General features: G+C 42.2%; 1 protein-coding gene across 3 annotated transcripts; it reads left to right on the forward strand.

Annotated features, from left to right (window-relative positions):
• LMAN2L (lectin, mannose-binding 2-like) lies at positions 1–26,366 on the forward strand. 3 transcript variants are annotated; one of them, XM_006876619.1, is made up of 9 exons: positions 23–209; positions 1,312–1,430; positions 7,893–8,010; positions 8,820–8,902; positions 23,452–23,484; positions 24,983–25,144; positions 25,238–25,352; positions 25,690–25,809; positions 26,153–26,295. In XM_006876619.1, exons 1-9 carry the CDS (start codon positions 23–25, stop codon positions 26,293–26,295), a joined length of 1,080 nt encoding a protein of 359 aa, XP_006876681.1. The 3 variants fall into 3 exon arrangements, with proteins under 3 accessions (XP_006876683.1, XP_006876682.1, XP_006876681.1); XM_006876621.1 differs by lacking the exon at positions 1,312–1,430 and having other exon boundaries at positions 1–209; positions 26,153–26,366; XM_006876620.1 differs by lacking the exon at positions 23,452–23,484 and having other exon boundaries at positions 1–209; positions 26,153–26,313.
• The last annotated feature ends 1,324 nt before the right edge of the window (positions 26,367–27,690 follow it).

Genomic DNA, 27,690 nt, shown 5'->3' on the forward strand with positions numbered 1-27,690 from the left:
TGAAGGGACGGCAGTGGGGAAGATGGCGGCCGGCTTGGGACCCTCTGGGTGCTGGCAGCGGTGGGGACATCATTTGTCTGCTCGGAATGGGTCCAAGATGTTGCTCCTGCTTCTTTTGTTGGGATCTGGGCAGGGGCCACGGCAAGTCGGGGCGGGTCAGACGTTCGAGTACTTGAAACGGGAGCATTCGCTGTCGAAGCCCTACCAGGGTGAGGCGCCCGGAGCGAGGTGGTCTTGTAGGGGAGGGTTCCGGGATCTACGCTCCTTGGTAGAGGCGGGAGCGGCAAAGGGCCCTGTGACCCTAAGGAACCTGCCCGCGGCGCTTGGGGGACCCACTCATGACGCGTTTGGGAACTCGGGGACTGCAGGGCAGAGCTCAGCCTCTGCTTGTCTGAGCGCTGGTAGTGTCCGGCAGGCTGAGCCGGTGCCCTCCGGCTGCTACCTGTGCAAGGCCAGCACACTGAGGAGGGAGCTCGGAGTTGGACAGGAATGTGCAACGGGGAGTGGTCTCCGGACAGAGCTGTGGATGTGCTAGAAATAAAGCAGGTGGCTGAGCTGGGGTGGAACTTGGACGCAAGTGAGAAAGGGTAACATTCTGTCCGGAACTCTGGTGATGAGAGAGAACGGTTAGTTTGCTCTGCTTAGGGTCCGTTGACCAGAAAATTTATACTTTTAGCTGTAAAGAGGATATTTAACTACAACGATCCCCAAATCAGTGCACATGGCTTAACACATCTGTATCCCCAGTAGGGTGGGGAGGGGGTGGGAATGACAGCAAACAAACTAACAAATCAACTCAAAGTGCAAGAAAGTATTAGGAAAGGTGAGCATCTATCTCTTAGCAGATGCACTTTGTGCTGGCTGGTTCCTTTGCTGATATTGTCGATTATACTGACACAACATTCTATTACGGGGTTTATGAAGGAGCGGGTATGTCACACTCGAAGAATTGTTTAAAGCAAGAATATGACTAAATGCTAGCGGCTTGAAGGGCAAGGTCTTTTTTGATAACATTGAGGAAATGTTTTTCTTTGCCTTGGTGCTAAAAGTTCACTCTCATAAAATGGGAAGAATGGATTAGAGCTATGATTACAGTGGCATGGATAAGTGAAAACAATCGCTTGAATGTGCTTTGGGTACTTCTGAAAAGGGCATTGTGAAACAAGGCTATAAAGATGATAAAGGTTTACCATGTATGAGCAGTGACAGATTGAAGGACATGAGAGGGGGCAAAAGTCATGCCTCCAGTTTTGGTGTCTTTCTGAAGGGACTGATGGTGAAGATCTGAACTGATCTACTTCCTCTCTATAGGTGTGGGCACGAGCAGTTCCTCACTGTGGAATCTGATGGGCAATGCTATGGTGATGACCCAGTATATTCGACTTACTCCAGATATGCAAAGTAAACAGGGTGCTCTGTGGAACCGGGTGGTAAGTCTTTCTCCCTTCTGGTAACTTAATAGTTCTAAAAAAAGGCCCAGTGATGGCATATTACCTTAATTTTACTCTCTCTCCACCCCCATGTTTTGTTTTCCATGTATATCAAGGATTTTTATTTCAGAGATTATAATGACCTTCATAACAAATCAGATACTTAGGGAAAGACTTTCTGTTGCCCTAATTAAACACCACGGAGTCCTGGGGTGGTGTTGTGGGTTAATGAGCTGGATCGCAAAGTTGGTTTGAACCATAAGGTCGGAGGTTCAAGCCCACCAGCTGCTCCTCGGAAACCTTGTATAGGGTTGCTATGGGTTGGAACTGACTCGACAGCACTTAACAACTAAATAACCAAAATAATTAAATTTGAATTCATTTTATGAAATGTCTTTAATTTCTGGTTTGGCCTTTTTTGGGAGTTAACAACTTCTTGGGGAATTAATAACTTAATTCATGTTTTAATTATGCTGCTTTGTAAGCTAGAAGACTACTCTTAAATGTAACCCAAACTCCATCCCAGTATCTCCCCCACACCCCAGCCTGCCCCTTGTTATTTCAGTTTTTAGAGTATAATTTTAAAATGATATTTTCATGTAAAAGCCACTCTGAGCCATTGGTCATCTTATTTGTCCTTTTCTGGACCTTTTCTAGCTACAGTGTCTTCCTTGAGGTATGGTGAGAAGTGAATGCAGTATTCCTGGTGTGATTGCACTGTTATTTTGTACAAGTGTAAGGTGATATTTTCTTTTTGGTTTTTCAGGGCTCTGCTTAAGTCTTTTAGGACAAATTGGCATCCTTTGCTGCTTTCTCCTGGGCTCTCTTAAGCTAAGGATTTATTTTTACATTGTTTTTCTCATTAGATGTAGCTAGTGAACCAGGAAAAAAAGACCGTTTCTTTTTCCTATTGTTTTTATGTGGCAGAGAATTCTAAAGGAGCAGAGGGGAAAGTGGTGGAGGTTTCGCCGAGCGCTCTTACAGTTGCTGGTGTGGAACTGTAGGATAAGCACTCGACTTCGAGGTCGGCTTGAACCACAAGATTGGTGATTCAAACCCACTAGCCACACCTCGGAAAGCCTATACAGGGTCACTCTGAGTCAGAACCGACTCAACGTCACACAGCAACTTGCAGGAGCTGGCCTCTTCACCTAGGCTCAAATGCTGAATTTGTTCTGGGACAGAGTGCAGGGCAGTGTGTTCTGGCAGATGAGGTAAAGGGCTGTCAGTTGAAAGACTTGATTCTGTATCCTCCTCTATTGTAGAGTCACCATGAGCTGACAGGTTATTTATCCTCAGTTTCCAGTTTCTCTGTCTGTCAAATGAACTTCAAAATACTTGTTCTACTTATCTACCAGGGTTGTTGTGAGAATAAAATAAGACAAAACAAGTGAAAAAGCTTTGTAAAGTTAGCATGGTTATAGAAATATGTGTTGTTAGATTGTTATATCAGATCTATTGTAAGAGTCCCTGGTGGGAGTCTTAGGGGTTATTAGGTGGTTATGTCCAAGGCTTGATACCTTGCTCTGTCTTGCTAACTGTCTGTTCCTAGTTCTTTTAGTGGTATATCAAGTCTGGGATCTCATTTTCTGATTCTTTGATTCCTGTATCCTTTGTTGTTTCCAGGTTATTGGAATGAAGTGCATTTGTTAGGACCGTGGTTCTTAAACTTAGCTATCTGGTGGAATCAATGCCTGGGTCCCAACTCCCAGAGATTCGGATTTAATTGGAATGGGGCATGTATTAGTTATTTAGTACTACTATAGATATTAAAATGGATGGTTTTTAACAAACACAGTTTTTTCCTCATAGTTTAGGAAGGCTTTCTCTCTGGAGGAAGGTCTTGTCTATTTTGAGCTTCCTCTCCTGTGTGATCTTCATGCGGCTTGGAATCTCTCCCCATTTTTACTTTCCTTTCTGTGCCTAACCTGTTTTTTTTAATGTTTTTTTGTGAATTATGTGATAGTTTACATGGGAGAACATTAGTTTTACACTCATCCTATTGTATATATCATTTCATTGCCATGGTTAACAATCCCCTCTATGCATCATCAACCAACCAAAGGGTATATACAAGCCTGCCCTCCGGTCATCAGCACACAGCCTCTCTCCCTCTCTGGGTCTAAACTCCCCAGCTGCTCCATTTCTCCATGTCATCGTCTCTGTCTCCATCTCTGGTGTTATTGCTTCTCTGGGTAGGGTCCCGTTCTCCGCTCTTCTCTCTTGATGGTCCCAGGGACCTCCGCTCCTAGACTGCAAAGTTAATCACTCCCCTCCTTACTACAAAATGTCTACCTTTACATTTCCAACCCTCACAATCAGTTCTGATAATTATTATTCACTACTGTATCACAAAGGAGCTCTGGTAGCGTAGTGGTACTAATCGGGCTGCGAGCCGCAAGGTCAGCAGTTCGAAACTACCAGCTGTTCCGCGGGAGAAAGATGAGGCTTTCTGCTCCCGTAAAGATTTACAGCCTCGGAAACCCTGTACAGGGTCGCTATGAGTCGGAACCGACTCCACGGCACATAACAACAACAACTGTATCACAAGAGACCTATCTGCATTTCCTTTCATCAGCCTGGCCTAGACAGATTGGATACTACTCAGTGGAGATTCTACCGTGCTCCATGCCCTCTGGATCTAGGTTCCCTCTTGAATGCTTGTAAGCCAGTCACTTCTTGCCTTTGTTGCCCCCCACTTTGGGTAGCCAATGTCCAAGTTGCCCATCCCTGTCTACTGTGTGTATGGAGGGGGTGTGAATGATCCCCACTGTAAAGATTTGTTCCCTCTTTTGAGCTACTGCATCCATAGGTGTAGGTCAAGTTCATCAAATTGTATCAGATTACTCTTTTTTTTCTCTTCTTTCTTCTTCTAGTTGAGCTCTGATCATCCAGTCATTGAAGTCAGGTCAAGTGGGTATTATCTGCAAGTGTGGATGTTCTTGTGCATATGCCCTCTCTTCTTATCAGTTGGATGCTTCACTCGCCACTCTAGTCCTCTGTGGCTATGTCACAGACTCTGGGCTCAAGAGTCCCCAGGTCTTGCCACACTGCTGGCCAACCAGGCCTCCATCAGGGTTCACAGGAGTCTATTGAGCATTATAGGGGTTAGCTCACTGCTTCATTGCTGTTTTTCCCTCACTTCCCCTTATCGGTGATGAACGTGGTCATCAATCAGAGCGTGTATTCCCACTAACCTGTTCTTTTTATGTCTCAAAAAATATTGACTCAATATACACCCTACACTTAAACACCCATTCCTCACTTATCGGTTATCTTATTATCTGACAGTAGAAAAAACTCTACTCTTAAGTATTCTGTGCATTAACAATGTATATGTGGCTGTAACAAATGGTGAGGTACGGTATGAAGCTGTGATGGGTAAGTTTATGTGTCAGCTTGGCTGAGCCATGGTTCGCAGTAGTTTGGCAGTTGTGTAATGATGTAGTCATTCTCCACTGTGTGATCTGATGTGGTCCTTCTCCATTTTCACATAACACCAATTTTCACATAAAGACTCGGTCTTTGGAACCCAACCATGTGAGTGAGGAGTGGGTGTACTCCCTTATTAACATAATAAAACCATTTCCTAATGAGACTATAGCCACAGGTGTAGGGGTTAGGATTTATAACACATATTTTGGGGGGACATAATTAAGTCCATGATAGGGTGCAACTCAGGTAATGGGAATTTTAAATGCTCTCAGATGATTCTAACATGCTGCAGTTTCAGAACCATAGTTAGACGTTGTTGTTAGGTGCCATCAAGTCGGTACTGACTCATAATGACCTTACGTACAACAGAAGGAAACACAGCCCGGTCCTGGGCCAACCTCACAATTGTTGCTACTTCTGAGCCTATCGTTGCTGCCATTGTGTCCGTCCATCTCACTGGGGGTCTTCCTCTTTTTCTCCAACCCTTTACCAAGCATGATATCCTTCGCCAGTGACTGGTCCCTCCTAACAATATGTCCAAAGTACGAGAGATAACGTCTGGCCATCCTGGCTTCCAAAGAGTATTATGGCTGTACTTCTTCCAACACAGATTTGTTTGTTCTTTTGGCAGTCCATGGCACTTTTAGTGTTCTGCAACACTGTAATTTCAGTGCACCAATTCTATGGTCTTCTCTATTCTGGTAGACATAGTCATCAGCAACACTGTAGCGCATTTGAAGCCAAGAATAAATGGCAGACTCCTCTTGGCTCAGTGTGAACATTGGCCCTGCCCTTTTCCCAGGGACATAATACCTACCCACTGGCTGTGGGGCAGCTTCCTGCCACTGAATTTCACTCTTGTTCTGAAATCTAAATGAAACAACAGACAGATGAGAATCTAAAACAACAAGAAAGATTCTGGGCTCATCCGAGTAGGGTAAGTGATTGCATATTTCAGGCTTCCTTGCTGAATGTAGAAAAGTACCCCCACCCCCTTTCATTTTGACTGTGTTCTCCTAATACCAACACTTTTGGAGAAGTATCCCAGAAAAGCAAAAACTGAAAATTATCTAGCGATATATTGCTCAAGATATTTGGAGAGCCTCTGGCTGAACCCATCTGGCTTACCAGCTTCTCCTTCTCTCCTGTCTTCACTGTGAACTGCTGTAACCAGGAGCCTCACTAAGCCTAATACCACTCTGCTTTTTCCCTGAAACAATTTAGAGCACTGAACTATCCACTTGCCTCCTCTTCTCTTTTTCTAGGGTTTTAATTTTTTAATATAATTCACAAAACAAAAAACAGACTGGTGTCTGATGAGAACCTACTACTTCTTTCATGTTTCCCATCAGAGGCTGTTCCCATGGTGGGGATAGTGTTCTCTGGTACATTTGTGCTTCTTGGCCAAGGGCTTGAGGGCTTGTAACTTACACCACCTCTTACGAACTCTGGCTGCCCCTCAATTGACAGAGGGCCAAGTCTAGCTAATTAGAATTGTTTAAGCTTTGTTCATTATAAAAGACTAAGAAAAGCTAAGTCATTATGCAAAGGTTTCCAGGAATAATAAGCAGGTGCTATGTTGTTGTTGTTACTAAGCGCCTTGAAGTCAATTCCGGCTGATAACAATCCTGTATAGGGTATCTGAAGCTGCTTCTTGAAAACCCTATGCAGGATCCTTTTGTGTGGGAGTTGATTAGAAGGTACCAAACAAAAGCAACATGGTGGTGGTGGTTATGTGTGGTAGAGTCGGTTCTGACTCATAGCGACCCTGTATAGGATTTCTGAGGCTGTAAATCTTTGTGGGAGCAGAAAGCCTCATCTTTCTCCCACAGAACCGCTGGTTATTTTGAACTACTGACAGTGAGATTAGCAGCCTGACTCGTAACCACTACGCTACCAGAGCTCCTAATAACAACGTTGTTGTTACGTGCTGTCGAGTTGGTTCCGACTCATAGCAATCATGTATAAGGTTTCTGAGGAGCAGCTGGTGAACTTGAACCTTGCGATTCAAACCAACCTTGCAGTACAGCGCATTATTAACTCACAGCGCCACACCAGAACTCCACTAACAACACAGCAGCTACTAATTATTCCTGGAAACCTTTGCATAATGACCTAGCTTTTCTTAGTCTTTGTAATAAATGAGGCATTGACCTTGAAATCCAAGCTTTTTAGAGTCTTTCTGTTAATGAGGGTTGATGCTAAGTTTAACGTGAATATTAATTTAGCTACCTATAAGCACTGAGGAGTTCTGGTGTAGCACTGTAAGAGAAAGCACTGGATGGCAAGGTCGGTTTGAACTACAGGGTTGGTGGTTTGAGCTCACCAGCCGCTCCTTAGAAACCCTATACAGGGTTACTGTGATTTGGAATGGACTTTAAGGCACTTAACAACAACAACAACAACAATAAATACTGGACTGCTAACTACAAAGTTGGCGGTTCAAATCCCCCAGCTGCTCCTTGGAAACCCTGTACAGGGTCGCTATAAGAACCAGCTACAACATGCTATCTCTGTACAGACTGATATATTTAGCTGGGTGACTACAGAATAACAGTAATCTAATTTAGCATTGTTGTTGTTGTTAAGCGCCGTCGAGTCGGTTCCGACCTATAGCGACCCTGTATAGGGTTTCCGAGGAGCAGCCCGTGAGGTTGAACCGCTGACCTTGCAGTTCAAATGGCTTTGCAGTCTGACACATTAACCCACAGCGCCACACCAGAACTCCTAACTTACCATACATCTGCCTTTTTCAACTTGGGCATGCTATACTGTTTCTCTGTTGGGAGATGTTAAAGATAACTGGGAAGTCAATTCACTTTGCACAGTAAACCTCTCTCATACGGTTAAGTGGTTCACTCTATTTAATTTTACTTAGCCAGTCTTAGATTGTGGTTCTAACCCTTAGCCTGGGCTTAAGTGCATTTATGTTTTCCAAGTTTGTAGATTGCTGATGGGAGCTTTTGGGGTTTAGCAGTTCATTCTGTTCACTGATTCCAATGTCTTTTTTTTTTTTTTTTATTACAGCCATGTTTCTTGAGAGACTGGGAGTTGCAGGTGCACTTCAAAATCCATGGTCAAGGGAAGAAGAACCTGCATGGTGATGGCTTGGCAATCTGGTACACAAAGGATCGGATGCAGCCAGGTAGTGGGACCCCGGGTTACTCTTGTGCGTGGGTATGACGGCCTGCTTTTTTATGTGCCCTCTTTTTGAGAAGGGTACTTCTCCACCATGCCAGCAACTTCCCCTTCCTGCTCCCTTGCTGCGTGTAGATGAAGACTGGCCTGTCTAGGTCCCAGAATGGGGTCTTGAGTCCTCACAAGCAGGTAAGCTTAACTCATCCTGGAGAGGTTTCTTGCTTGTTAATTCTTTCCAGATGTCCCTGTGAAACACCTGGCCTCTTAGCTGGCTGAAAATATTCTCTCTCTGGAACACCGAGGGTTGAGGGAGTGGATTTCTTCTGGGCATGTGCAGTGCAAGATTTCAGCACTGCTGAGTCAAAAACCTCGCAATCCATTTTCTTTTGTTGTGCTGGAGCCATGGTTAAGTTGGTAGCGGGTTCAGCCTGATGTGACCTGATCTCTTTTGCAACAAGAAGTAGACCTTGGGAATTCAGTTCTCTCTTGGGGGCCAAGTCTTAACCAAGTGTTTGTGAAACAAAATTCTGTAGGGGCACCTTAGCAACCAGTTTGGATTAAGGAACTGCTATGGCACTAACCAAGGTTGCAGTGGCATTCTCTCCCTCACCTTCAATAACAAACAACTACAGATATTTTACTGGTTGCTGGTTACAGGCCATGCACTTTTCTGGGTGCTTTTACATATATTTTCTCATCTTAAGAGAGGCCCGGGAGTCATTTGAATTGTGCTTTTTTCTCCGTCATGGTGATATATTATTCCTTTATCAACTCTTGGCTTGATTTCATTGTTCATCATCTGTTCTCTCTCTCTAGGGCCTGTGTTTGGAAACATGGACAAATTTGTGGGGCTGGGAGTATTTGTAGACACCTACCCCAATGAGGAGAAGCAGCAAGAGGTAATGCAAGTGTCAGCGCCTAGGTTAGCTGCTCTGACAGCATAGTCTTTACCTCAGGCGTGTTGTCCTGGAGGGAACAGAGGGGACAGAAAAGTGAGGGGTTTGGTCCCATTGTCTTCATCTATTGAACTTCAAAAGATAATGTCCTTGTCGGTGCTTTTTCTAGGGAGAACTGTTTGTGAGTGCACAGTCCTTTGTGAATAGCGTTCATGAATGTGGCTTTTCTTTCGCGTGAACAGTGAGCTTGAGCAGTAGCTGCTTGACTGGTTGGTGATCTGGGTACGTGGCCAGCACCAGAGCAAGCTGAGTGTCTATAGCTGAGCTGGCCCCTGACTTCCAATAGATCACAGCTGTGCTTTCTTCTGCTTGCTCACCCTCTCCAGCATCCTTTTCTTCTTCCTTTTCTTGGAAATTGGTAAAATCCCAGCAATTCATTAAAACAGTATCTGGATATTTGTAGAGACTTCTTATTAGCTGTCCTTTTGGATTCTTTCGGAGTGCCTAGGTGGTGCAGTTAATGCGTTCAGCTGCTAACATAAAGGTTAGGAGTTTATGTCCACCCAGAGGTGCCTCAATAGAAAGACCTGGTGATTGTCTGGAAAATCAGCATTGAAAACCTGTGGAGCACATTTCTACTCTGATGTGAATAGGGTTGCTGTGAATTAGAGTTGACTTTATGACAACTGTTTATAGGATTCTTTAGCATTTTCTCTGTCCTATTCAGTCCAGAGAATATGATACTACCACCAGGTGGTGGGAAAATGATTATAATAGGCTAGGTGGTTGTTAGTATCTTGTAGGTAAACAGTATTTAGCAGTGAAAGCAGGATTAGAAATAGAGACAGTTTACTTTAAATGTTCCCCCAAAAGTTTATTATGAAAAACTTCAAACTTGAGAAAAAAAGAAATTACAATAGTAGAGTGTGCCTTAGATACAACATCCAGATTCACTGGTTCTTAGCATTTTCCCCGAGCTTCACCTTAGAGGAGGCAGAAACTGAAACCTGAATTAAGAGACTGAACCCTATGCTGTCGGGTCAGTTTCAGAGTGGCTTACTGTATTTTCTTTCTGGGTCAGGTCCTGGGAATTAAACAGTAAGCAAGACGAATGTATGTGGTCCTTGCACTCATTCGCATTGATGTTTGAAAATTCATAAGGGGAAACTATGGGGTACTCTGAGGACATCGCAGGAGCATCTCATCCAGAGTGGGGTAGTGGCGAGGGTGGTGGTGGCTGGGGAAGGCTTCCTCCAGGAGACAGTATTTATGTTGAGATCTGCAGGATGAGGAGCTACCTGTTCCTATGCAGAGAGAAAAGCATGCTAAGTGTAAGATGAGGGAGGAGATAATGAAGGTGAAGGATCTAAAGGAGAATGGGAGGCAACTGAGGCTAGAAAGAAAAGCAAAGCAGGGCCAACAGTCCAGGGTTCATTATTCTCTTTGCATTCTTTAGTGTTAACACTGTTCCCTCTGGTGCACACTAGCAAGCTGTGTTTCCTTGGGTGGTTGGTGGCTTGGCTGTTTATACCAGCACCAGCACAATCTGAATGTATGTGACTCATCCTCACCATGCACATTTTGAGACCTGGTTCTGAAGGGTCATGTTCCTCTTAAGGAGTCTGGCTGTTTTGTAAGGGCGTAAGTATGTGAAAAGTTTTAAATGAAGGATGTGTCATAACTAGATTTTGAAGTCATGCTGAGGAAATTGTGGTTGTTAGAAACGCATCTGAATTTCTAGTGGCATGAGCTTTAGGGAACTAACTAGAGATTTAGACCTGGCTCTCTGGGACTAGAAACAAATTGTTCAATCTCTCTGAGCTTGTTTTGCCTTCAGATAATAGTGATTCTGATTTGAGAGAGCAGATCGGGGTTTATTTTAATATGGGGAGTACCCATAGATGTTAATAAAAAAAATAGTTTCAGATGTTAAAAATGGGGGCTGCTTTGTTGGTTCTCAAGTCCAACTGCACATTGGAATTAACTGGAGATCTTTAAAAAATATTGATGACTCCCTGATACTCTGATTTAGTCAGTCTATGGTGTAGTCTAGTCACCTTACTGTTTTCTTTTTTTGAGAAACATAAACTTTTATATTTATTGTCAATTGATTTTATTTTTCTGAACATCTTATTGTGCTTGAAATGAAAGTTTACATAGCACATTGCTTTTCTGCTTAATAGTTCATACACAGATTATTCCATGACATTGTGGCGTTCCCTATAATATGTCAGCACTCCCCATTTTTACCCTGGGCTCCCTGTTTCCATTTGTTTTGTTCCCCTGCCCTTCCTTACCTTCTCATCCTTGCTTTTGGGTAGGTGTTGCCCTTTCTGGTCTCTTATAATTGATTGTTGTAAGGAGCACATTCCTCCTGGGTGGTTGTTATTTTATAGGTCAGTCTGGCCTAAAGGTGGTGTTTGGCAGTGGTGTAACCTTCCTTATTAAATTCATGTGTATAGAAGTTCACATGTACAACCAACATTGAGAACCCATGTTTCAGTGGTTCAAATTAACCAGCTGTGCTCCCTGGGAGGAATATGAGGCATTCTGCTTCCGTGAAGATTTATAGTCTTAGAAACTCCACGGGGCAGATCTAGTCTATTTATGGGCTTGCTATGAATCGGAATTGACTCAACAGGCATGGATGGCTTTGCTTTTCTGGTTATTGGTTAGGTACTTTACCTATATTGTCTTTATCCTCATCAAAACTCCTTAAAATCTTTTTTTTAAATTTTTTTAATTTATGAGTAAGCAGTTGTGGTGCTGTTGGATAAGCACTAGATTGCTAACCACAAGGTCGGAGGTTCAAACCCACCAGCTGCTCCTCAGAAATCCTATAGAGTCGTTGAGTTGGAACCAACTTGGTGGCACTTAACAATAACGACAGAGTTTTGAAGACAGTAAGCATCTTGCTCAAAGTCACAGGTAGTGTAAGGTGGAGCCGATTTTGAACCCAGGTATACCCCATTCCAGTGGTTGTGCTTTTATACTATGATGCTCTACCTGCCCCCATTCCATTTTCTTTGTCAGGTTGACGTCTTCCTGGAAAATGGAGACAATATCTTTATATGTCCCCCTATATCATTTCTGTTCTTGGAGCTTATATTCAGTGCAGAGAGTATGGGATGTATACTCCTTTCTAAAACTCCCAAACCTGAAACTATCTTAGCCGGTAACATCAGACATGTTTTGTCAGTGAGATAGTTTACTCTGATATCAGACACTGGCATTTCTTACATGTATTGCTATAGGGTAGATATTGTTATTGTCCCTTCTTGACAGGTCAGAAAACTAACATACAGAAAGGATTAAAAATGTGTCAATGTCACACAGGTCATGGGTCTGACTCCGCAGTGTGGTCTTATTGTTTTGAGCATATAAGAAGGTGACAAATACTATACCTTTTGAAAACTTGCAAATGCAAGTGTTGTGTGTGTGTGAAAGATGTACTGTACAAGGAAGACAAGGAGCAGACAGGAAAGTGTGCAGAGCAATTCCTCAAATATTTCAAGGTATATATAAAATCTTTTCTTCTCTTTTCTCCTGTTTCCTTAACACCAGAGTATACAAGATTTTGTTGCTCAACTTATTTCCTACCACAGTTGCTCACAAGGAGATACAGGGAAAATAATAGCAACCTATAATTCAAAGCCGTTTGAACTGCAAGGTCAGTGGTTCAAGCTCACCAGTCACTCCTTGGAAACCCTGTATAGGGTTGCTATGGGTTGGAACCGACTCAACGGCACTTAACAACAACAGCAACATAATTCATCTAAGTAGGACAGGGGTGGGGAACCTTTTTTGCTGCCAAAATTTATAACATCATTGTGGGCTGTACAAAATTATCAAGTTAAAAATTAGTCTGCTATACTTGGTCAGACATTTAATTAACTCACCCCTAATGTGATGGCTGGAACTGTGGTTGCCTTGACAGGGCCAGACAAATGATTTTGTGGGTCTTATGTGGCCCGCGGCCTGACTTTCTCCAGCCCTGAAGTAGGAGATGAGGAAATTCAGTAGATAAGCTGAGTTTAAACTTGGTTCTTTAAGACCATACCAAATTACTCAAAGTCACGTATCATCCTGTCAGCAATACAGAAATTGTTTAGGTGAGTAAATCTAGAGCTTCAGTAATTGGGTGTGCCATTGTAAGGTTGCCAGGTCGCTTGTAGATTAAAATGGTAATTAGAAAAGAAATGGAAAATCTGAATAGATCTAGAACAAGCAAAGAAATTGAATTTACAAGACTACCCACAAAGAAAAGCCTAGGGTCCAGGTTGCTTCACTGGTGAATTCTACCATTTGGAGTAGAATTAATACCAAGTTCTTTTCCACCTCTTTCAAAAAATGGAAGAGATGGGATTAACCATTTCATTCTATGAGGCCGGTATCCTGATAATCAAGCCAGAGACCTCACAAAAAAAGAAAGCTACAGACCACTATGGTTGATGAATATTGTTATAAATTTTTCAACAAAAGATTAGCAAGCCAAATCCAGCAATGTATAAAAATTATTTTCTACCGTGATCAAGAATACAACTTTGTTTGAAAATCCAAAAATCAATGTAGTATTCCATATCAACAGAATAAAAGACAAAGCCAATAGACACAGAAAAATCATTTGACAAAATCAACACCTTTATGATGAAAACACTCAACAAATTAGGAATAGAACTGAAGTTCCTCAATCTGATAAAGGAGATCTATGGAAAACACACAGTTAACATTATGTTTAATGATCAAAGACTAAGTGCTTTTCCTCTATATGAGCAGGAATAAGAGGAGGATACCTGGTTTTGCAATTTTTATTTACTATTGTCCTGGAAGTTCTAACTTGGGCAGTTAAGCAATAAAATGAAATAAAAGTCATCCAGATTGGGGGGAAAAATTATTTGCAGATAACATGATCTTGTATGTAGAAAATCTGAAAAGAATTCCCTGAAACTTACTAGAATTAATAAATAAAAGGTTGAAGGATAAAAGCACAGTGCACAAAAACCAATTGTAATTTTATTCACTCATAGTGAACAGTCCAAAGTGAATTAAGAAAATATCATTCATACTATCATCAAAAGCATAAAATACTTACAAATAAATTTAGCAAAGTAAGTTCAGAATTCATGCTTTGAAAACTACAAAACATTGTTGGAAGGAATTTAAAAAGAATCTAAACACATGGAAAGACATGAATGTCCATATATAGGCTGACTTAATATTGTCAAAATAGCAATATTCCTCAAATTGAACTATTGATTTGATGCAGTTCCTGTCAAGAGCCTGCAAAAATGAGCATGCATTCTAAAATTCAAAGGGAAATGCAAGGGACTTGTTTGGTTCTTGCCAAAAGAATCTTGAAAAATAAGAACAAAATGAAGGACTCACACTCAAAATTACATAGTAATCAAAAACAATGTAGTACTTGCATAATGATAGACTTCTGAGTATAGATCAGGGGATTAGAATCGGTGTGCAGAAATAAAGCCTAATAGTTATAGTCAGTTGATTTTTGACAAGGGTGTCAAGATAATACACTGGGGAAAGAACAGCCTTTTTAACAAATGGCACTAGAACAATTGGATATGAACATGCAAAAGAATGACATTGGACCCCTCTCCCCCCATCTCGTACCACATAAAAAATTAATTGAGGAAAACAGGTGTAATTCTTCATGACCTTGGATTAGGTGATGAGCCCGTAGGTATGACACCAAAACCATAAGCAATGAAAGAAAAAATAGCTAAATTGAACATCAAAATTAAAGACATTTGTTTTTCAAAGAATTTCATCAAGAAAGTGAAGAGATCACCATGGAATGGGTGAAAACAGGCAAATTTTAATATGGGAAAGACTTGTATCTAGTATATATAAAGAACTATTACAACTCAATAACGAGAGAACCCAATTTTTAAAAATGGCAAAGGATCTGAATAGATACTTCTCCAAAGAAGATATGCAAATGGCCAATAAGCACACGAAAGATGCACAACATCATTAGCCATGATAGTAATGGAATTAAAAACCACAAAGAGATGCCATTTAACAATCACTAAGAGGCTGAAAGAAGCCCTGGCAACATTGTGGCTTATGAGTTGTGCTGCTAACCACAAGGTCAGTTTTAATCTACCTGCTGCTCCATGGGAGAAAGATGAGGTTTTGTGCTCTCATTAAGAGTTACAACCTCTGTAATCCTATACAGGGTCACTATGAGTTAGGACCTATTTGAAGGCACACAACCACCAACTACCACCACCAAGATGGTGAAATTAAAACGAAAGATGATGCTACTGAGGTGGTGATAAAGTTGAAACCCTTGTACGCTGCTGGTAAGAATGTAAAATGCTACAGCTGCTTTGGAAAACAGTTTGGCATTTCTTCAAATGGTTAAAAGTTACCATATATGGAACCAGCAGTTCCACTCAGGTGTGTATACCCAAGAGGATGACAACATACGTCCACACAAAAACCTTTACATGAAGAGGATCATTATTCATAATTCATTATTCATAAGTAAAAGGTGGTTACAAAAGACCATATATTGTATGATTCTGTGTTCATGAAATATCCAGAATACACAAATGTGTAGAGAAAGTAGAAAGTAAGTAAGATGGTAGTATCAGGAGCCTGAGGAATTGGGGTAGGGAGCTGGGAACTGAAAAGTGGAGAGGGCTGAGGAGAATGGAGAGTGACTGCTAATGAGCACAGAGTTTCTAGTTGAGGTAATAAAAACGTTTTAAAGTCAATTGTAATGTTTCCATCAATGTATCAAAATCAGTCTTTAAATGGACAAATTGTGTGGTATGAGTCTTAAGCTATTGTAAAAAAGAAAAAAATGATGACTAGAACTTGATCTGATCATGTTTTTCTTGATACTATGAAGTTTGAATTGCAAGTTCAAAACCACCAGCTGATCCTCGGAAATACTACTATATAGGGTCGCTGTGAGTTGGTACCAACTCGAAGACATTTTAACAATAACAATGAAGTCATCAGCAGATGGTCATCAGTTTCTCATGTGAACCCAGATATTTCTGAAAAATTATAGGGAATTCAGTAGCAACATTGGGAGTTACTGAATGTCTTTTCTCAATTGAAATAAAAAGTTTAGTGATACAATGCTTTCTTGGAATGAGAGCACATGTATGTACTCCTTTGCAGACGAGGCCCTTGTTCTTCTTTGTGAGATGTTTGTGCCTCTGCTCATGGAGATAGAAATAGCTAGTGGAGAGAACAACTCTGCTCCTTCCAGATCAAGCCAGCTTGAAAGTCTTGTTGAATCATTCCCTTTTGTTTTGTGTTGTTTTGGTTTTCCTCCTTTGAAATTGGAAGACAATTGCTAATGCTGTGCCATCCAGTTAAAAAACATTCCTTCAAGTCTTATATAGATGAAAACCCTGATCCCGCTTGATCTCGTAACTCTTGGCAGAGAACATCTGTACATTATTAAAGCAACTCCATGACCTCTTAGGGAGTGTGGTGGCTCTGTAGGATAAGCATTGGGCTGTGAATCACAAGGCTGGTGGTTTTAGCCCACCAGCCTCTCTGCAGGAGAAAGATGAGGCCTTCTGCTTCTACAAAGATTTACAGCTTTGAAAACCCTATGCAGGGTCGCTACAAGTTGGAACAGACTCCACAGCACTTAACAACAATGACTTCTTCTCTTGTTAGAACTTGGATATAATTTAGAGTTGCTGTATTTTCAGGCTTAGGTGGGGCAGATTTGCTAAGAGAGACTCCATTGTAAGCCAGGCCTATAGGGTATTGGCAAGCTGATGAGGTGGAGTTTAATTGGTGAGAACTAGTTTTTGAGAGAAGTATGGAAAACAGGGCTTTCTACTAGAAGGATGGCAAGGAGGAGATGGTGTTTCTTCTTTGGCGGTGGTGATGGTGATGTGAAAAAGGGAGAGAGGAAGGAGAAGCAAAGCAGGTGCTCCAGAGCACACTTTGTTTTGTATTAGATATTTGCCTCTTTTGGGATCAGGACCCTTTTGAGAATCTGATGAAAATGATGGACCTACAGAAAGATGTACTTACACAGGAGTTTTACATGGAATTTTAGGAAGTTCATGGACTCCTCAGTGTAGAATTGTGGTCAAGAGCCCCTGTTCTATAGAGATGATAGATTTTGTCATTATCAAGACATATTCACATATCAAAATGATGGACAGGAGTGAAATTAAGACATAACACATTAGGATGTTTGCAATATCTCTAAATTTAAGTTTCTTAATTTGGATTTTGTAGTACTTTTTCTTGAAGTCTTCAGATTATGTGATTTATATCTATTCTAGTGGAGTTACAACAAAAATAAATGGAACTTAAATTATTCCTTGAGTTTTTTAAGGTCTATATCATAGAAGTGTTCATGTGTGTGAAGGTTCTCCAAGCTGTCAACTAGCCTGGATGTTCCACTTTCCCCTGTCCTCCTGTTAAGCCATGAGACATAGGGATGGAATCAGTAGTATAGGTTTGGTGCTTACTAAACAGGGACCTTCTCATGCTACCTAATAATATAGTGAGAATCTTGCTGATGTTATTAGTCACCCTTATTAGAATGGGTATTGTACCCATTCACCTCGTTATCCAGCTTCCTGCATAAAAGGTTTAGCTGGACGAAAGGGTTAGGTCTCAACTACTTATAATGTTTAGAAGTCTGAAAAGTACATAAAGCATGTTTAATGATCCAAAGGACTTATCACCAGATGGAGGCATAAAGGGAGGTATTATAGAAAAGGGATTTGTCTTCATTCTTCATTTTATATAAAAGCTGTTCATGTTCATAGAAAAATCACGAAGGGCTGAGACAAAAACTATACAGACATCTTTTTAAAAAACAAAAACATTGCATCAGGTTGTACATAATTGTTTTTCAGCTCGGCAAACTGAAAGGATAATACTGGACTCATACTGTCTTTTATTTTTTATTTTGCTGAAGTTTCAAACTTACAGATACGTGTGAGAATACCACAAAGAATACGTGGATGCCTCTGACTCATTTTCCCTAAAACGTTAACATTTTACTCATTTGCCTTGCCCTTTTCCCTTGTGTGTGAGTGTTCATGCTTGTGTGTATATTCCTTTCTGAGCTGTTTAAGAATAAATTGCCTTCATGATGCCCTCTTACTCCTAAATACGTCAATATATATGTATATTTGGAAAATAGGAGTTCTTTTACATACTCAAACCAAACTCATTGCCATCACGTCGTTTCAGACTCATAGCGACCGACCCATGGGTTTCTAAGGCTATAAATCTATATGGGAGCAGAAAGTCGCATCTTTCTCCCATGGAGCTGTTGTCGTATTTAAACTGCTGACCTTGCACTTAGCAGTCCAGTGCTTATCTTACAGTGCCACTAAGGCGCCTTTCTTTTTTACATAGCTACAGCATACTGATCAAAATTAGGAACTAAATTAATATCAATAACAATTAATCTACAGGTCTTATGCAGATTTCTCCAGTTGTCCTAATGATGATGCCTTTTACAGCAAAAGGGAATCCCGGATCTTATGTTATATTTCAGTTGTGTTTCTCTTCTTATTTCTTTGTGCTTCAGGATACATACTGTTAGAAACATGAATCATTGATTTATTTAAAAGTTTTTAACAGTATATACTGGTGTCGCACTGTAGGACAAGCACTGGATTGCTAACCGCAAGGTTGGCAATTCAAGCCCATCAGCCACTCCTTGGGAACCCAATGAGGGTCTCTGTGAGTTGGAACCAAATGGACAGATGATCCTTAAGAACAACATACTAGATGTTTTCTCATGTTGATTTTAAGGCTCTTGAGCCAGACTGTTGTTAAGTACCATCGAGTCAGTTCTGACCCACAGCCACCCTATATAGGGTTTCCGAGGAGCATCTGGTGAGCTTGAACCACTGACCTTGCAGTTCAGCACATTAACCCAGTGCTACACCAAGACTATCTGGTTTCAAATCCTGGTTCCGCTACTTAATACTGGTGTTATTTTGGATGTTTTCTGATCTGTGAAATGTGTTAGTGTCTGTGATACTAATATTACCTTATAGCATTATAATGAGAATTAAATGAGTGTTGTTGTTAAGTGCTGTTGTTAAGTTCCAACTCTTAGCGACCTTGTAAAGCATTTCTGAGGAGTGACTGGTGGGTTTGAACCGCAGACCTTTTGTTTAGCACTTCAGTACTCATCTTACAGCGCCACACCAGTGCCTGGCACAGAGTAAGCTCTTAGTGTTAATATTAAATGGCATTTCCAAGGTGCATTTTGCAAACTTCTTGATAACAGTAGCTGTTTTAGCTCTGTTCTTCACTTCCTTGCCTCTCCCACCTTCATTTCTTCACATCTAGGTTCTAGATAGCAACTTACCAGCCCACTAGTTTACAGTGTGACTTGGATTAGATAACACTGCTTTAAAAGATTGGTTCCCAAATACTGTTCATAAACTTGTCTTGGTTGGCAACAGTTTTCACAGGCCCAACAATGGGAACAAAGAAAGAGACCTTTTTCGTAAGTGCTAAATATATCCAGTCATTTTATTATGAAATATTCAATCAGTTCTGACTCATAGCGATCCTGTACTGGGTTTCCAAGGAGCAGCTGGTGGGTTTGAACTACAGACGTGTGGTTCTCAGTCTAGTGTTGATCCCACAGCGACACACCAGGAGTCCATTGTGAAATTGTATGTTAATTATTTAGTGATCTCTCTCTCTGTCTCTGTTAAAATGTCCTTTTATAAGATGACACTTATTTAAGTGGTTCTTATTGTGTGCTTCGTTCTACTTTTATGTTACTTTATTATCTGAAAAATATATATTTTATTTTTGGTGAAAGTATACAGAGTAAACCTGCTTCCATTCTACAGTTTTTAGATGGAATGTACATGTGGTTGTTTTTTCATTATTATGTTTTGATGTATTAAGTAGGCACATAAGTAAATAAAATAATAATTAGCAGCTCTATTAATGGCCAAAATATTTTTCGAAATTTTCCTGCTCCATCAGACCATCAATATTCTTAGGATTACTGCTCTGAAGGATGTGTGCTTATATCTACATACCTGTGAACATTATTTGTATCTGTTGTTAGGTGCCATTGAGTTGGTTCCGACTCAGCAACCCTACCATTGTACAACAGAACAAAGCACTGCTTGGTCCTGTGTCATCCCCACAATTGTTGATATGCTTGAGCCCATTGCTGTAGATACAATGTCAGTCCATCTCATCTACTTAAGGGCCTTCCTCTCCTTTTTTTTGTCCCCCCACCAAGCATGATGTCTGTTTTAAGGGACCTAGGCCTTCCTGATAATATGTCCAAGATACATGAGATAAAGTCTTGCCATCTTTGCTTCTAAGGAACATCCTGGGTGTACTTCTTCCAAGACAGATTTGTATCTAAAGACTGATTAATTAGTCATTCACTGAACAAACATTTATTGACTCTTGGAATGCCAGACTCTGCTTTGCATATCTCATTTCATCTTTATGGCTAAACCTGTGGCCTGTGTATTCTGTGTACTGATGAGAGAATGGAGGGTCAGAGAGGTAATATAATCCACCTACAGTTATATAGCTATGATTGGAGTAGAACTCCATTAGAACCAAGGTCTCCTGATTACAGAGCCCTGCTTGCTCTTATTTCTGTTTAGGGACCCTCAGCCAGTATGCTTTGGCTCTGTGCAATTTTAGCATAGGATTCATAAATCCACAAGTTTGTATGTCTCTTTCAATCAAGAAATGCTGGAAATAAAATATGTAGAGTCTTTCTTTTTTCTTGCTTTTACAAAAGTAGTCTTGTGGTAAACAAAGTTGAAAACAATTGCTCATCCTAGAGACAGCAATGATTCAGACAGGTGGCAGGAGTTATTTGTCTGGTGGTTCTTTTACTAGAAATGAAACTACTACCTTACTGTGTGGTGCTGTAGGATAAGCACTGGTCCACAAGGTCTGTTTGATCTGCAAGGTCGACGGTTCAAACTCACCAGCCATTCCTTGGAAACTCTATACAGGGTCACTATGAGTTGGAACTGACTCGACAGCACTTAACAATACCGCTGCCTTATTGGAGTCACTGTGATTATTCAGTCTTTGGTCCCGGCTGCTTTTCAGGAAAGAAACTTTGCTCCTGTGTGAAATTAGTGGCTACCCAAAAGATACTTTAAGAACTCCTGATTAGACATGGAAAATAAGATGGTATTTAAAGACTACTAATGTGAGGTTAAAAGTTGAAGGCCAAGTCATGAGTTGCTGAAGTCAAGAAATTTCGGCTCTATAGCTATGAGGCTTTATGCCTAGTGCAGTGTTTGCTTAAATTTGACTGTACCGTCATCTGTGATGCTTTTTTTAGAAATGCTTAATCCAGCATCCCACCCTAGACCAACTGAATGAGACTCTTTGGCTAAGAGACCCCATAGCTTTGCCACTGAAAAGCTCCCAAAGTGATTCTGAGGTCCAGCCTACCTCAATCCTGGCTATTATCAGAAAATTGGATGCCATCCAAGCCTTGGTGAGGTAAAATACCTATAGAAAGTGTCCTAGGCACTTTTTTATCGTGGAAGCTTAAACTTGTGACCCATAGGTCTTAGGGGTGATACTGAAACAAGGCCTGGAGTTATCAGAACAGTCCAGGTCATTTACAACCCCTTATCTGTCTGTTGTCAGGAACCCATTTCTGTAAACTGCTTCTAAACGATCGTTATAAAACCAGTCTATGGTCATTTAATATCCACTAATGGGCAATGCTTCATCCTGTTATTATACTTATGGTTACTCTGAGTCAAAATCAGCACCTACCAACAGTCATACCTTCAGTAGACCTGTACCTTTTTGACAACAGTGCCATGAGAGAAGAACAGCCGGGGAGAAGTTCTGAGGTCCCTCCATCTCTTTATTGTGGTCTGTAAGGCCCTATGTGGTCTGGTTTTTGTCTGCCTCTGTCGTCTCTGCTTCATACCACCTTCTTCCTCACTAGCTGCATTTTCACCTCCAGCTTTTTTTAGTTCCTTGAATATGCCAACCTCATGATTCTTTTGCTCCCATATTGGGCTCATAAACTCTTTTGGCAGACTCCCTCTAATTACTTGGGTCTCAGCTCAGATGTTGCTTCTTCAAAGACATGGTTCCTCACCCGTCTCTATTGTGTTATCTATTTTATTTTCACCATAGCCTCTATCACTATCTGAAATAATTTTGCGTATTTGTTTATTGCTTGCCTCTTCCACTAAAACCTCAGCTTAGTGAGAGCATCTTGTTTGGCTTATTTCCCTTTAAGTCCCCAGCATCTGGAATGTTGTTGTTATTAGTTGTCATCGAGTTGGTACCAACTTACAGTGACCTCATGCACAGTAGAACGAAACACTGCCTGGTCCTGGACCAACCTAACTATTGTTGCCACGCTTGAGCCCATTGATGCTGCCATTTTGCCAGTCCATCATCTCACTGGGGGTCTTCCTCTTTTTCTCAGACCCTCCACCTTACCAAACATGATATCCTCCAGAGACTGGTCCTTCCTGACAATATGTCCTTCCTGACAATATGAGAGACTAAGTTTGGGCATCCTGGCTTCCAAGGAGCACTCTAGCTGCAGCTCTTCCAACACAGATCTGTTGGTTCTTTTGGCAGCCCATGGCACTTTCATTAGTGGCTCATAAAGAGGCTAAGTACTGGAGGAATGCTTTGGACTCTCCTCCCTCACCCATCTTTCCCTCAGGGCAAGGTTGAAGTAAGTCTGTTGCTAGTGGTTTAGAACTGTGGCAGTTTTCTGAAGCAAAGCTTAATATAGCTCCAGCCTGATTCTAAATTCTCTTAATCTACCATGTTGCAGCACTCTCATGAATGTCTTCCTTGCCCTTGTCCACAGTGCTCAGTTAGCTGGTATGTCATCCCTGTGGATTAGAATGAATTTCATAGTCTCTCTTTTTTATTTTTTTTAATGTTTCATTGTGAATTATATGATAGTTTACATGGGAGGAAATTAGCTTTACATTCATCCTATTGTATATCATTTCATTCATAGTCTCTTTAGTTGTGAGGTTTCTGTCTTCTGGGCAAGAACTGTATCCTGAGATTCCGATCATAAGTGACATTTTGAATTTGGAAGAACTGAGTCCTGTTTGTCTCTCCCATCTCTACCTTTGCTGTAGTAGTACTGTGGTCTAGATGTAGATAGGCTTGTGTCCTGATCTTCTGACCTCCAGAGGCATAGGGGGCCCTGCCTAGGCAGTGTGCGACTATGTTTTAGAAGGCTCCTTTTGCAAGCTTCAGGATGCTCCCTGGGTTAGGAAGGTCTTCCCTAGTAGACTCTTTTAAGAATCTGATGACACTAACAGACCTTCTCCTCAGAAAAATGTACAAGTGCCTGTGCACATGATTTTACATATATTTACATATCATTAAAGGGCATGCAGAATCTGCTGAATGTTCTCCTTGGACCTAAAATCTTGGTTGAGGATTTAGGTTTGTTTGTTCATCCATCACAGCTGGGTCATAGCTCTTCCATGGCTGTTGCTTTCTGACTTGATCTCCTGTCTTCTGTGCCCTCTCTTGTTTTCATAATAACCTGCTGGACCCCTCAGGCCCAGAAGAGGCGATATTCTCCTGCAGTCCAGGTACTCAATTCTTGACCCACCTTGGCTTTCTCTCATCCCCCTATGTGTCCACCCAACATTTGCTGCTGTTTGAAATCCATGTGGCTGTTATCTCAAGAGTCACCAGTCTCTGATCTCAGCTGCATCTCCACCTTGCATGTTGTCTTTTTAGGACATTGGGGAGCTCACGGGAAAAGTGGCATGCCTCATCTTACCCTCTCCTTTCATCACCTGCCTCTGCACTGCCTTAGCACTGGGCCTGTTCTAGACTGGTTAGCTCATCATTTTTCAGGGAGGACTGGCCTCTACAACTCTGTGGAGGCGAGAGGACCTCCGAAGTAGCTGGGAAAATGGGTGGGACATGGGGAAGCTTTCATTTTTCTGCTTGAGATGAGAGAACCTTGCCCTAAAGAGTTCCTGGATAATGTCCCTGGGTGTTGTAAATGGTTATCACGCTTGGCTGCCATCCAAAAGGTTGGAGGTGTGATTTTCCCCAGAGGTGCGTCAGAAGAAAGGCTTGATGATCTACTTGCAAAAACCCAGCCACAGAAAACCTTAAGAAGTACAGTTCTGCTCTGACAAACATGAGCTCACCATGAGTCACAATTGACTCAGTGGCAACTGGTTTTATGTGTGGATGAGGTTTTGACTAAGAGCAGTCAGCTTGACCGGATAACACCATCTAGCAGTCGGGTCCTGGCAGTGCTCTAAGTCCTAATCCATTTAGTGGCACACTGCTCGTAGTGTTAGGATTCAAAAGGAGCTATTCTGAGTCCTGATGTGGTGCTGTAGGGTCAGCACTGGACTGTGAACCACAAGGTCAGCAGTTCAAACCTACCAGCTGCTCCTCAGAAACCCTATACAGGATTGCTCTGAGTTGGAACCAGCTTGACAGCACTTAAAAAGAACAATTCTCAATGGTAGAGCCTGGTGTGGCACTGCAGGATAAGAACTGTTAGCTGCAAATCAGCAGTTCAAACCAACCAGTTGCTCTCAGAAACCCCTATACAGGGTTGCTGTGAGTCAGAACTGACTCGATGGCACGCAACAACCAAACATTTTAAATGGAAAGAGTCATACAGCACTGCCCCTGGGGGAATGGGAGAGGACTGAGACGGAGACATGCAAAAAAGCATAACAACGGATTCTTTTTAAGAAACTTCCATGGGAGGTGAGAAGATAGGCACGTATACATCAAAAGAAGACCACTAGTCTTGGGCAGCTTTTGAATGCCATATGTTTATCTCTGAGACAGACTCAAGTCAGATTCCAGTGTTTTACAGGTGCCATTGCAGGCCCACCCCAGATTGGGAACAGCTACAGAGTTCAGTCTGTTTCGTGGCCATATCCCAGAGTGGCCATCTGACTGTAGGTCTTAGGGGCTGCTAACAGTAAGGCAGAGTGGCCGTATGGTTTGCTGCGAGGAGCTTGTATGTGCAACAGTCCTGTTGCTGTTTGTATAGGCATTCCTAAGAGCTCTTTCTTATTGTCCTCTGCTTTCTCCTTCCTGCTTCCCTAGCGGGTATTCCCCTACATCTCAGCCATGGTGAACAATGGCTCCCTCAGCTATGACCATGAGCGAGATGGGCGACCTACTGAGTTGGGGGGCTGTACAGCCATTGTCCGCAATCTCCATTATGACACCTTCCTTGTGATTCGCTATGTCAAGAGGCATTTGACGGTGAGTCCTCATCCTATACTAGCTGGTGGCATGGGGCTTTCTCACTCCTGCTCCATTGGCCTGACCGCAATGGGTCTCCTCTTTTGATTCTAGATAATGATGGACATCGATGGGAAGCATGAATGGAGGGACTGCATTGAGGTGCCTGGGGTCCGTCTGCCGAGGGGCTACTACTTCGGCACTTCTTCCCTCACTGGGGATCTCTCGGGTACTGCCTGCTGCATTCTTTTTTACACCTGATTGAGGTCATAGCTCAATACCCAAGTCTTGGTGAGGGTCACACTTGTAAGGAGCTGCAAAAAAATAGTTGTACCATAAAAGGGCAGTTAGTTCCATGGCCCATTAAAGAACTGCTATATAGGTAATGCTTGCTTGTTGGTAAAACCTTATGTATAGGCAAGTATAGGATATCTCCTGCTTCCTCTCCTTAACTTTAAATGAGAAACAAAGAGGGTAACTGTGGAGTGGAGACTCAAACCAAGAAACTGACTCCGAGAAACCTTTTTTTGAGGGTGCTTGAGTGACCTTCATTCCTTTTTTGCCAGATAATCATGATGTCATTTCCCTGAAGTTGTTTGAGCTGACAGTAGACAGAACTCCAGAGGAGGAGAAGCTGCATCGCGATGTGTTCTTACCCTCGGTGGACAATATGAAGCTGCCTGAGAGTAAGCCCAGGGGAGCCTGGGAAATGGTCCAGTGGCAGGGGAAGTAGTTGTGATTGCTTGGGGTCTGAGGTGGCTTCCATCCACAGCTTGCAGGGCTGCCTCCTTTCTGTGTTCTTCCTTGGGAAGAGTGTGGAGTATTTATCCCTGCTTTTTCATGTTACAGATGAGCAGCAAGGAGGGCTGCTGTTTTTTAATGGAGACATCTGGAAAGGGAAACTTAGTCTAAGCTGTGGTTCCCCGTAAAGGGGTGTTAGAAACTAGGGAGAGATTTTATAGCCTGTTGGTTGATCCTTTCCCACTTGGTGGGCTCCGTTTCTGACTTGTTTCTCTCTTTCTTCCTCAGTGACTGCCCCACTGCCGCCTCTGAGTGGCTTGGCCCTCTTCCTCATTGTCTTTTTCTCCTTGGTGTTTTCTGTCTTTGCCATTGTCATTGGCATCATACTCTACAACAAATGGCAGGAACAGAGTCGAAAGCGCTTCTACTGAGCCCTCCTACTACACCACCGGACTGTTACGTAGGAGGTGTGGCAGGAGCAGGCCCTGGTTTGAATACGCAGCCTAGCAGGTCTTCTCCAGTCTCTGACAGCTGGTTGGGGACTGTATTCTTCACTGGAGCTTTGAATGCAGGGACATTGTGTTCCCATGGTCATCCATGGGCCCTCTAACTCTGGATCAGGAACCCCGCCCAACCCAGAGCAATGCTGCTGTGATGTGCCTTTCCAGTTGTGATGCCAAAATCACAAAGAATTTCATAGCCCTGGCTGCTTCTTGTTGGACTCAAGACAACTCTCGTACTTCATTTTTAAGTCCTCAAAGGCCTCGTATCTTCCATCCACGCATTGATTTTTGCTTTTTTACCTAAGCCTCTGTCTACTTGAGGAGCTTTCCTCGGAAATATGGGTGAAAACATCTTCCCTGCCTCACCATCCTCTCTCCCGCCTACTCTTTGTCCTCTCTGATTGAGAGCTGGGCTGGAAAAGACACTTGGATGCCTCTCTGTTGAGACCTGGGGCGACTGGACAGACTTACGTTTCACTGTTCTTCATTTGTGGAAAGGACTTTCTTCTTCGGCTTACCGCTTCAGCCTTTGTTCTCTAGTGAGTCTTGGGTCTGTTGGTATGTCTGTGACCTTCCTAATCAGGGCCCTGCCGGACCTCAGTCAGATATGGCTGACAATAGGCATGCTAGGCCAAGCACATTGTGAAGCTTGGAAGCTTGGAAAATGTCATGGATGTCATAACTGTGCAACTGACCAGCTCCAGGCTTTGACACTGAAAGCAACGTTTGCCATGTGATCTGACCATATGGAAATGTTTTTGAACACGCTGGAGCCTACTTAAATGCATGCTTTGTGCTTAGGATTTTTGGAACCCCACTTTGAGTGTTAAAAATATAAGGACAAGCTTTCTTCTTACAGCCTGGACTTGGGTACTCCCCTCAAAAAAGGCTTCTTTTTCTACTGGATAAGAAAAGTTGTTCTCACATTGCAAGTCTAGGGAGCGATAGACCCTCATCATCCGTGCCTGAAATAGTGTGCTATTATTACTAAGCAACAGAGCCTGAGTGTCAACCTCTGCACGTGTCAGATCATTTTCTACTGCCTTATCTGACAAGAGGTCATATGCTGCTCATCTGTCTGCTCCACAATTAAAGTGATTTGTAGGCTCCTATCTCCATGAAAGACCTAGACCTCTGAGGCGCTCCTAAGCACATACTTTATAAACTCATTGCCCTTGAGTCAATTCTGACTTGTAGCAATCCTAGAAGACAGAGTTGGGTTTCCAAGGTTGTAAATCTTTATGGAAATTGACTGTCACATCTTTCCAGCAGAGTGGCAGGTGGATTTAAACCACTGACCTTTCAGTTAGTAGCTGAGCACTT

This window comes from Chrysochloris asiatica, unplaced genomic scaffold, assembly GCF_000296735.1.
Source record: "Chrysochloris asiatica unplaced genomic scaffold, ChrAsi1.0 scaffold00395, whole genome shotgun sequence".
Taxonomy (NCBI): Eukaryota; Metazoa; Chordata; class Mammalia; order Afrosoricida; family Chrysochloridae; genus Chrysochloris; species Chrysochloris asiatica.

Coding starts and splice junctions, on each gene's coding strand:
- LMAN2L (XM_006876619.1), top strand. CDS start 23: ATGGCGGCCGGCTTGGGACCCTCTGGGTGCTGGCAGCGGTGGGGACAT. Junction 1,431..7,892: donor GTGCTCTGTGGAACCGGGTG/GTAAGTCTTTCT, acceptor TTTTTATTACAG/CCATGTTTCTTGAGAGACTG. Junction 25,810..26,152: donor CAATATGAAGCTGCCTGAGA/GTAAGCCCAGGG, acceptor TTTCTTCCTCAG/TGACTGCCCCACTGCCGCCT.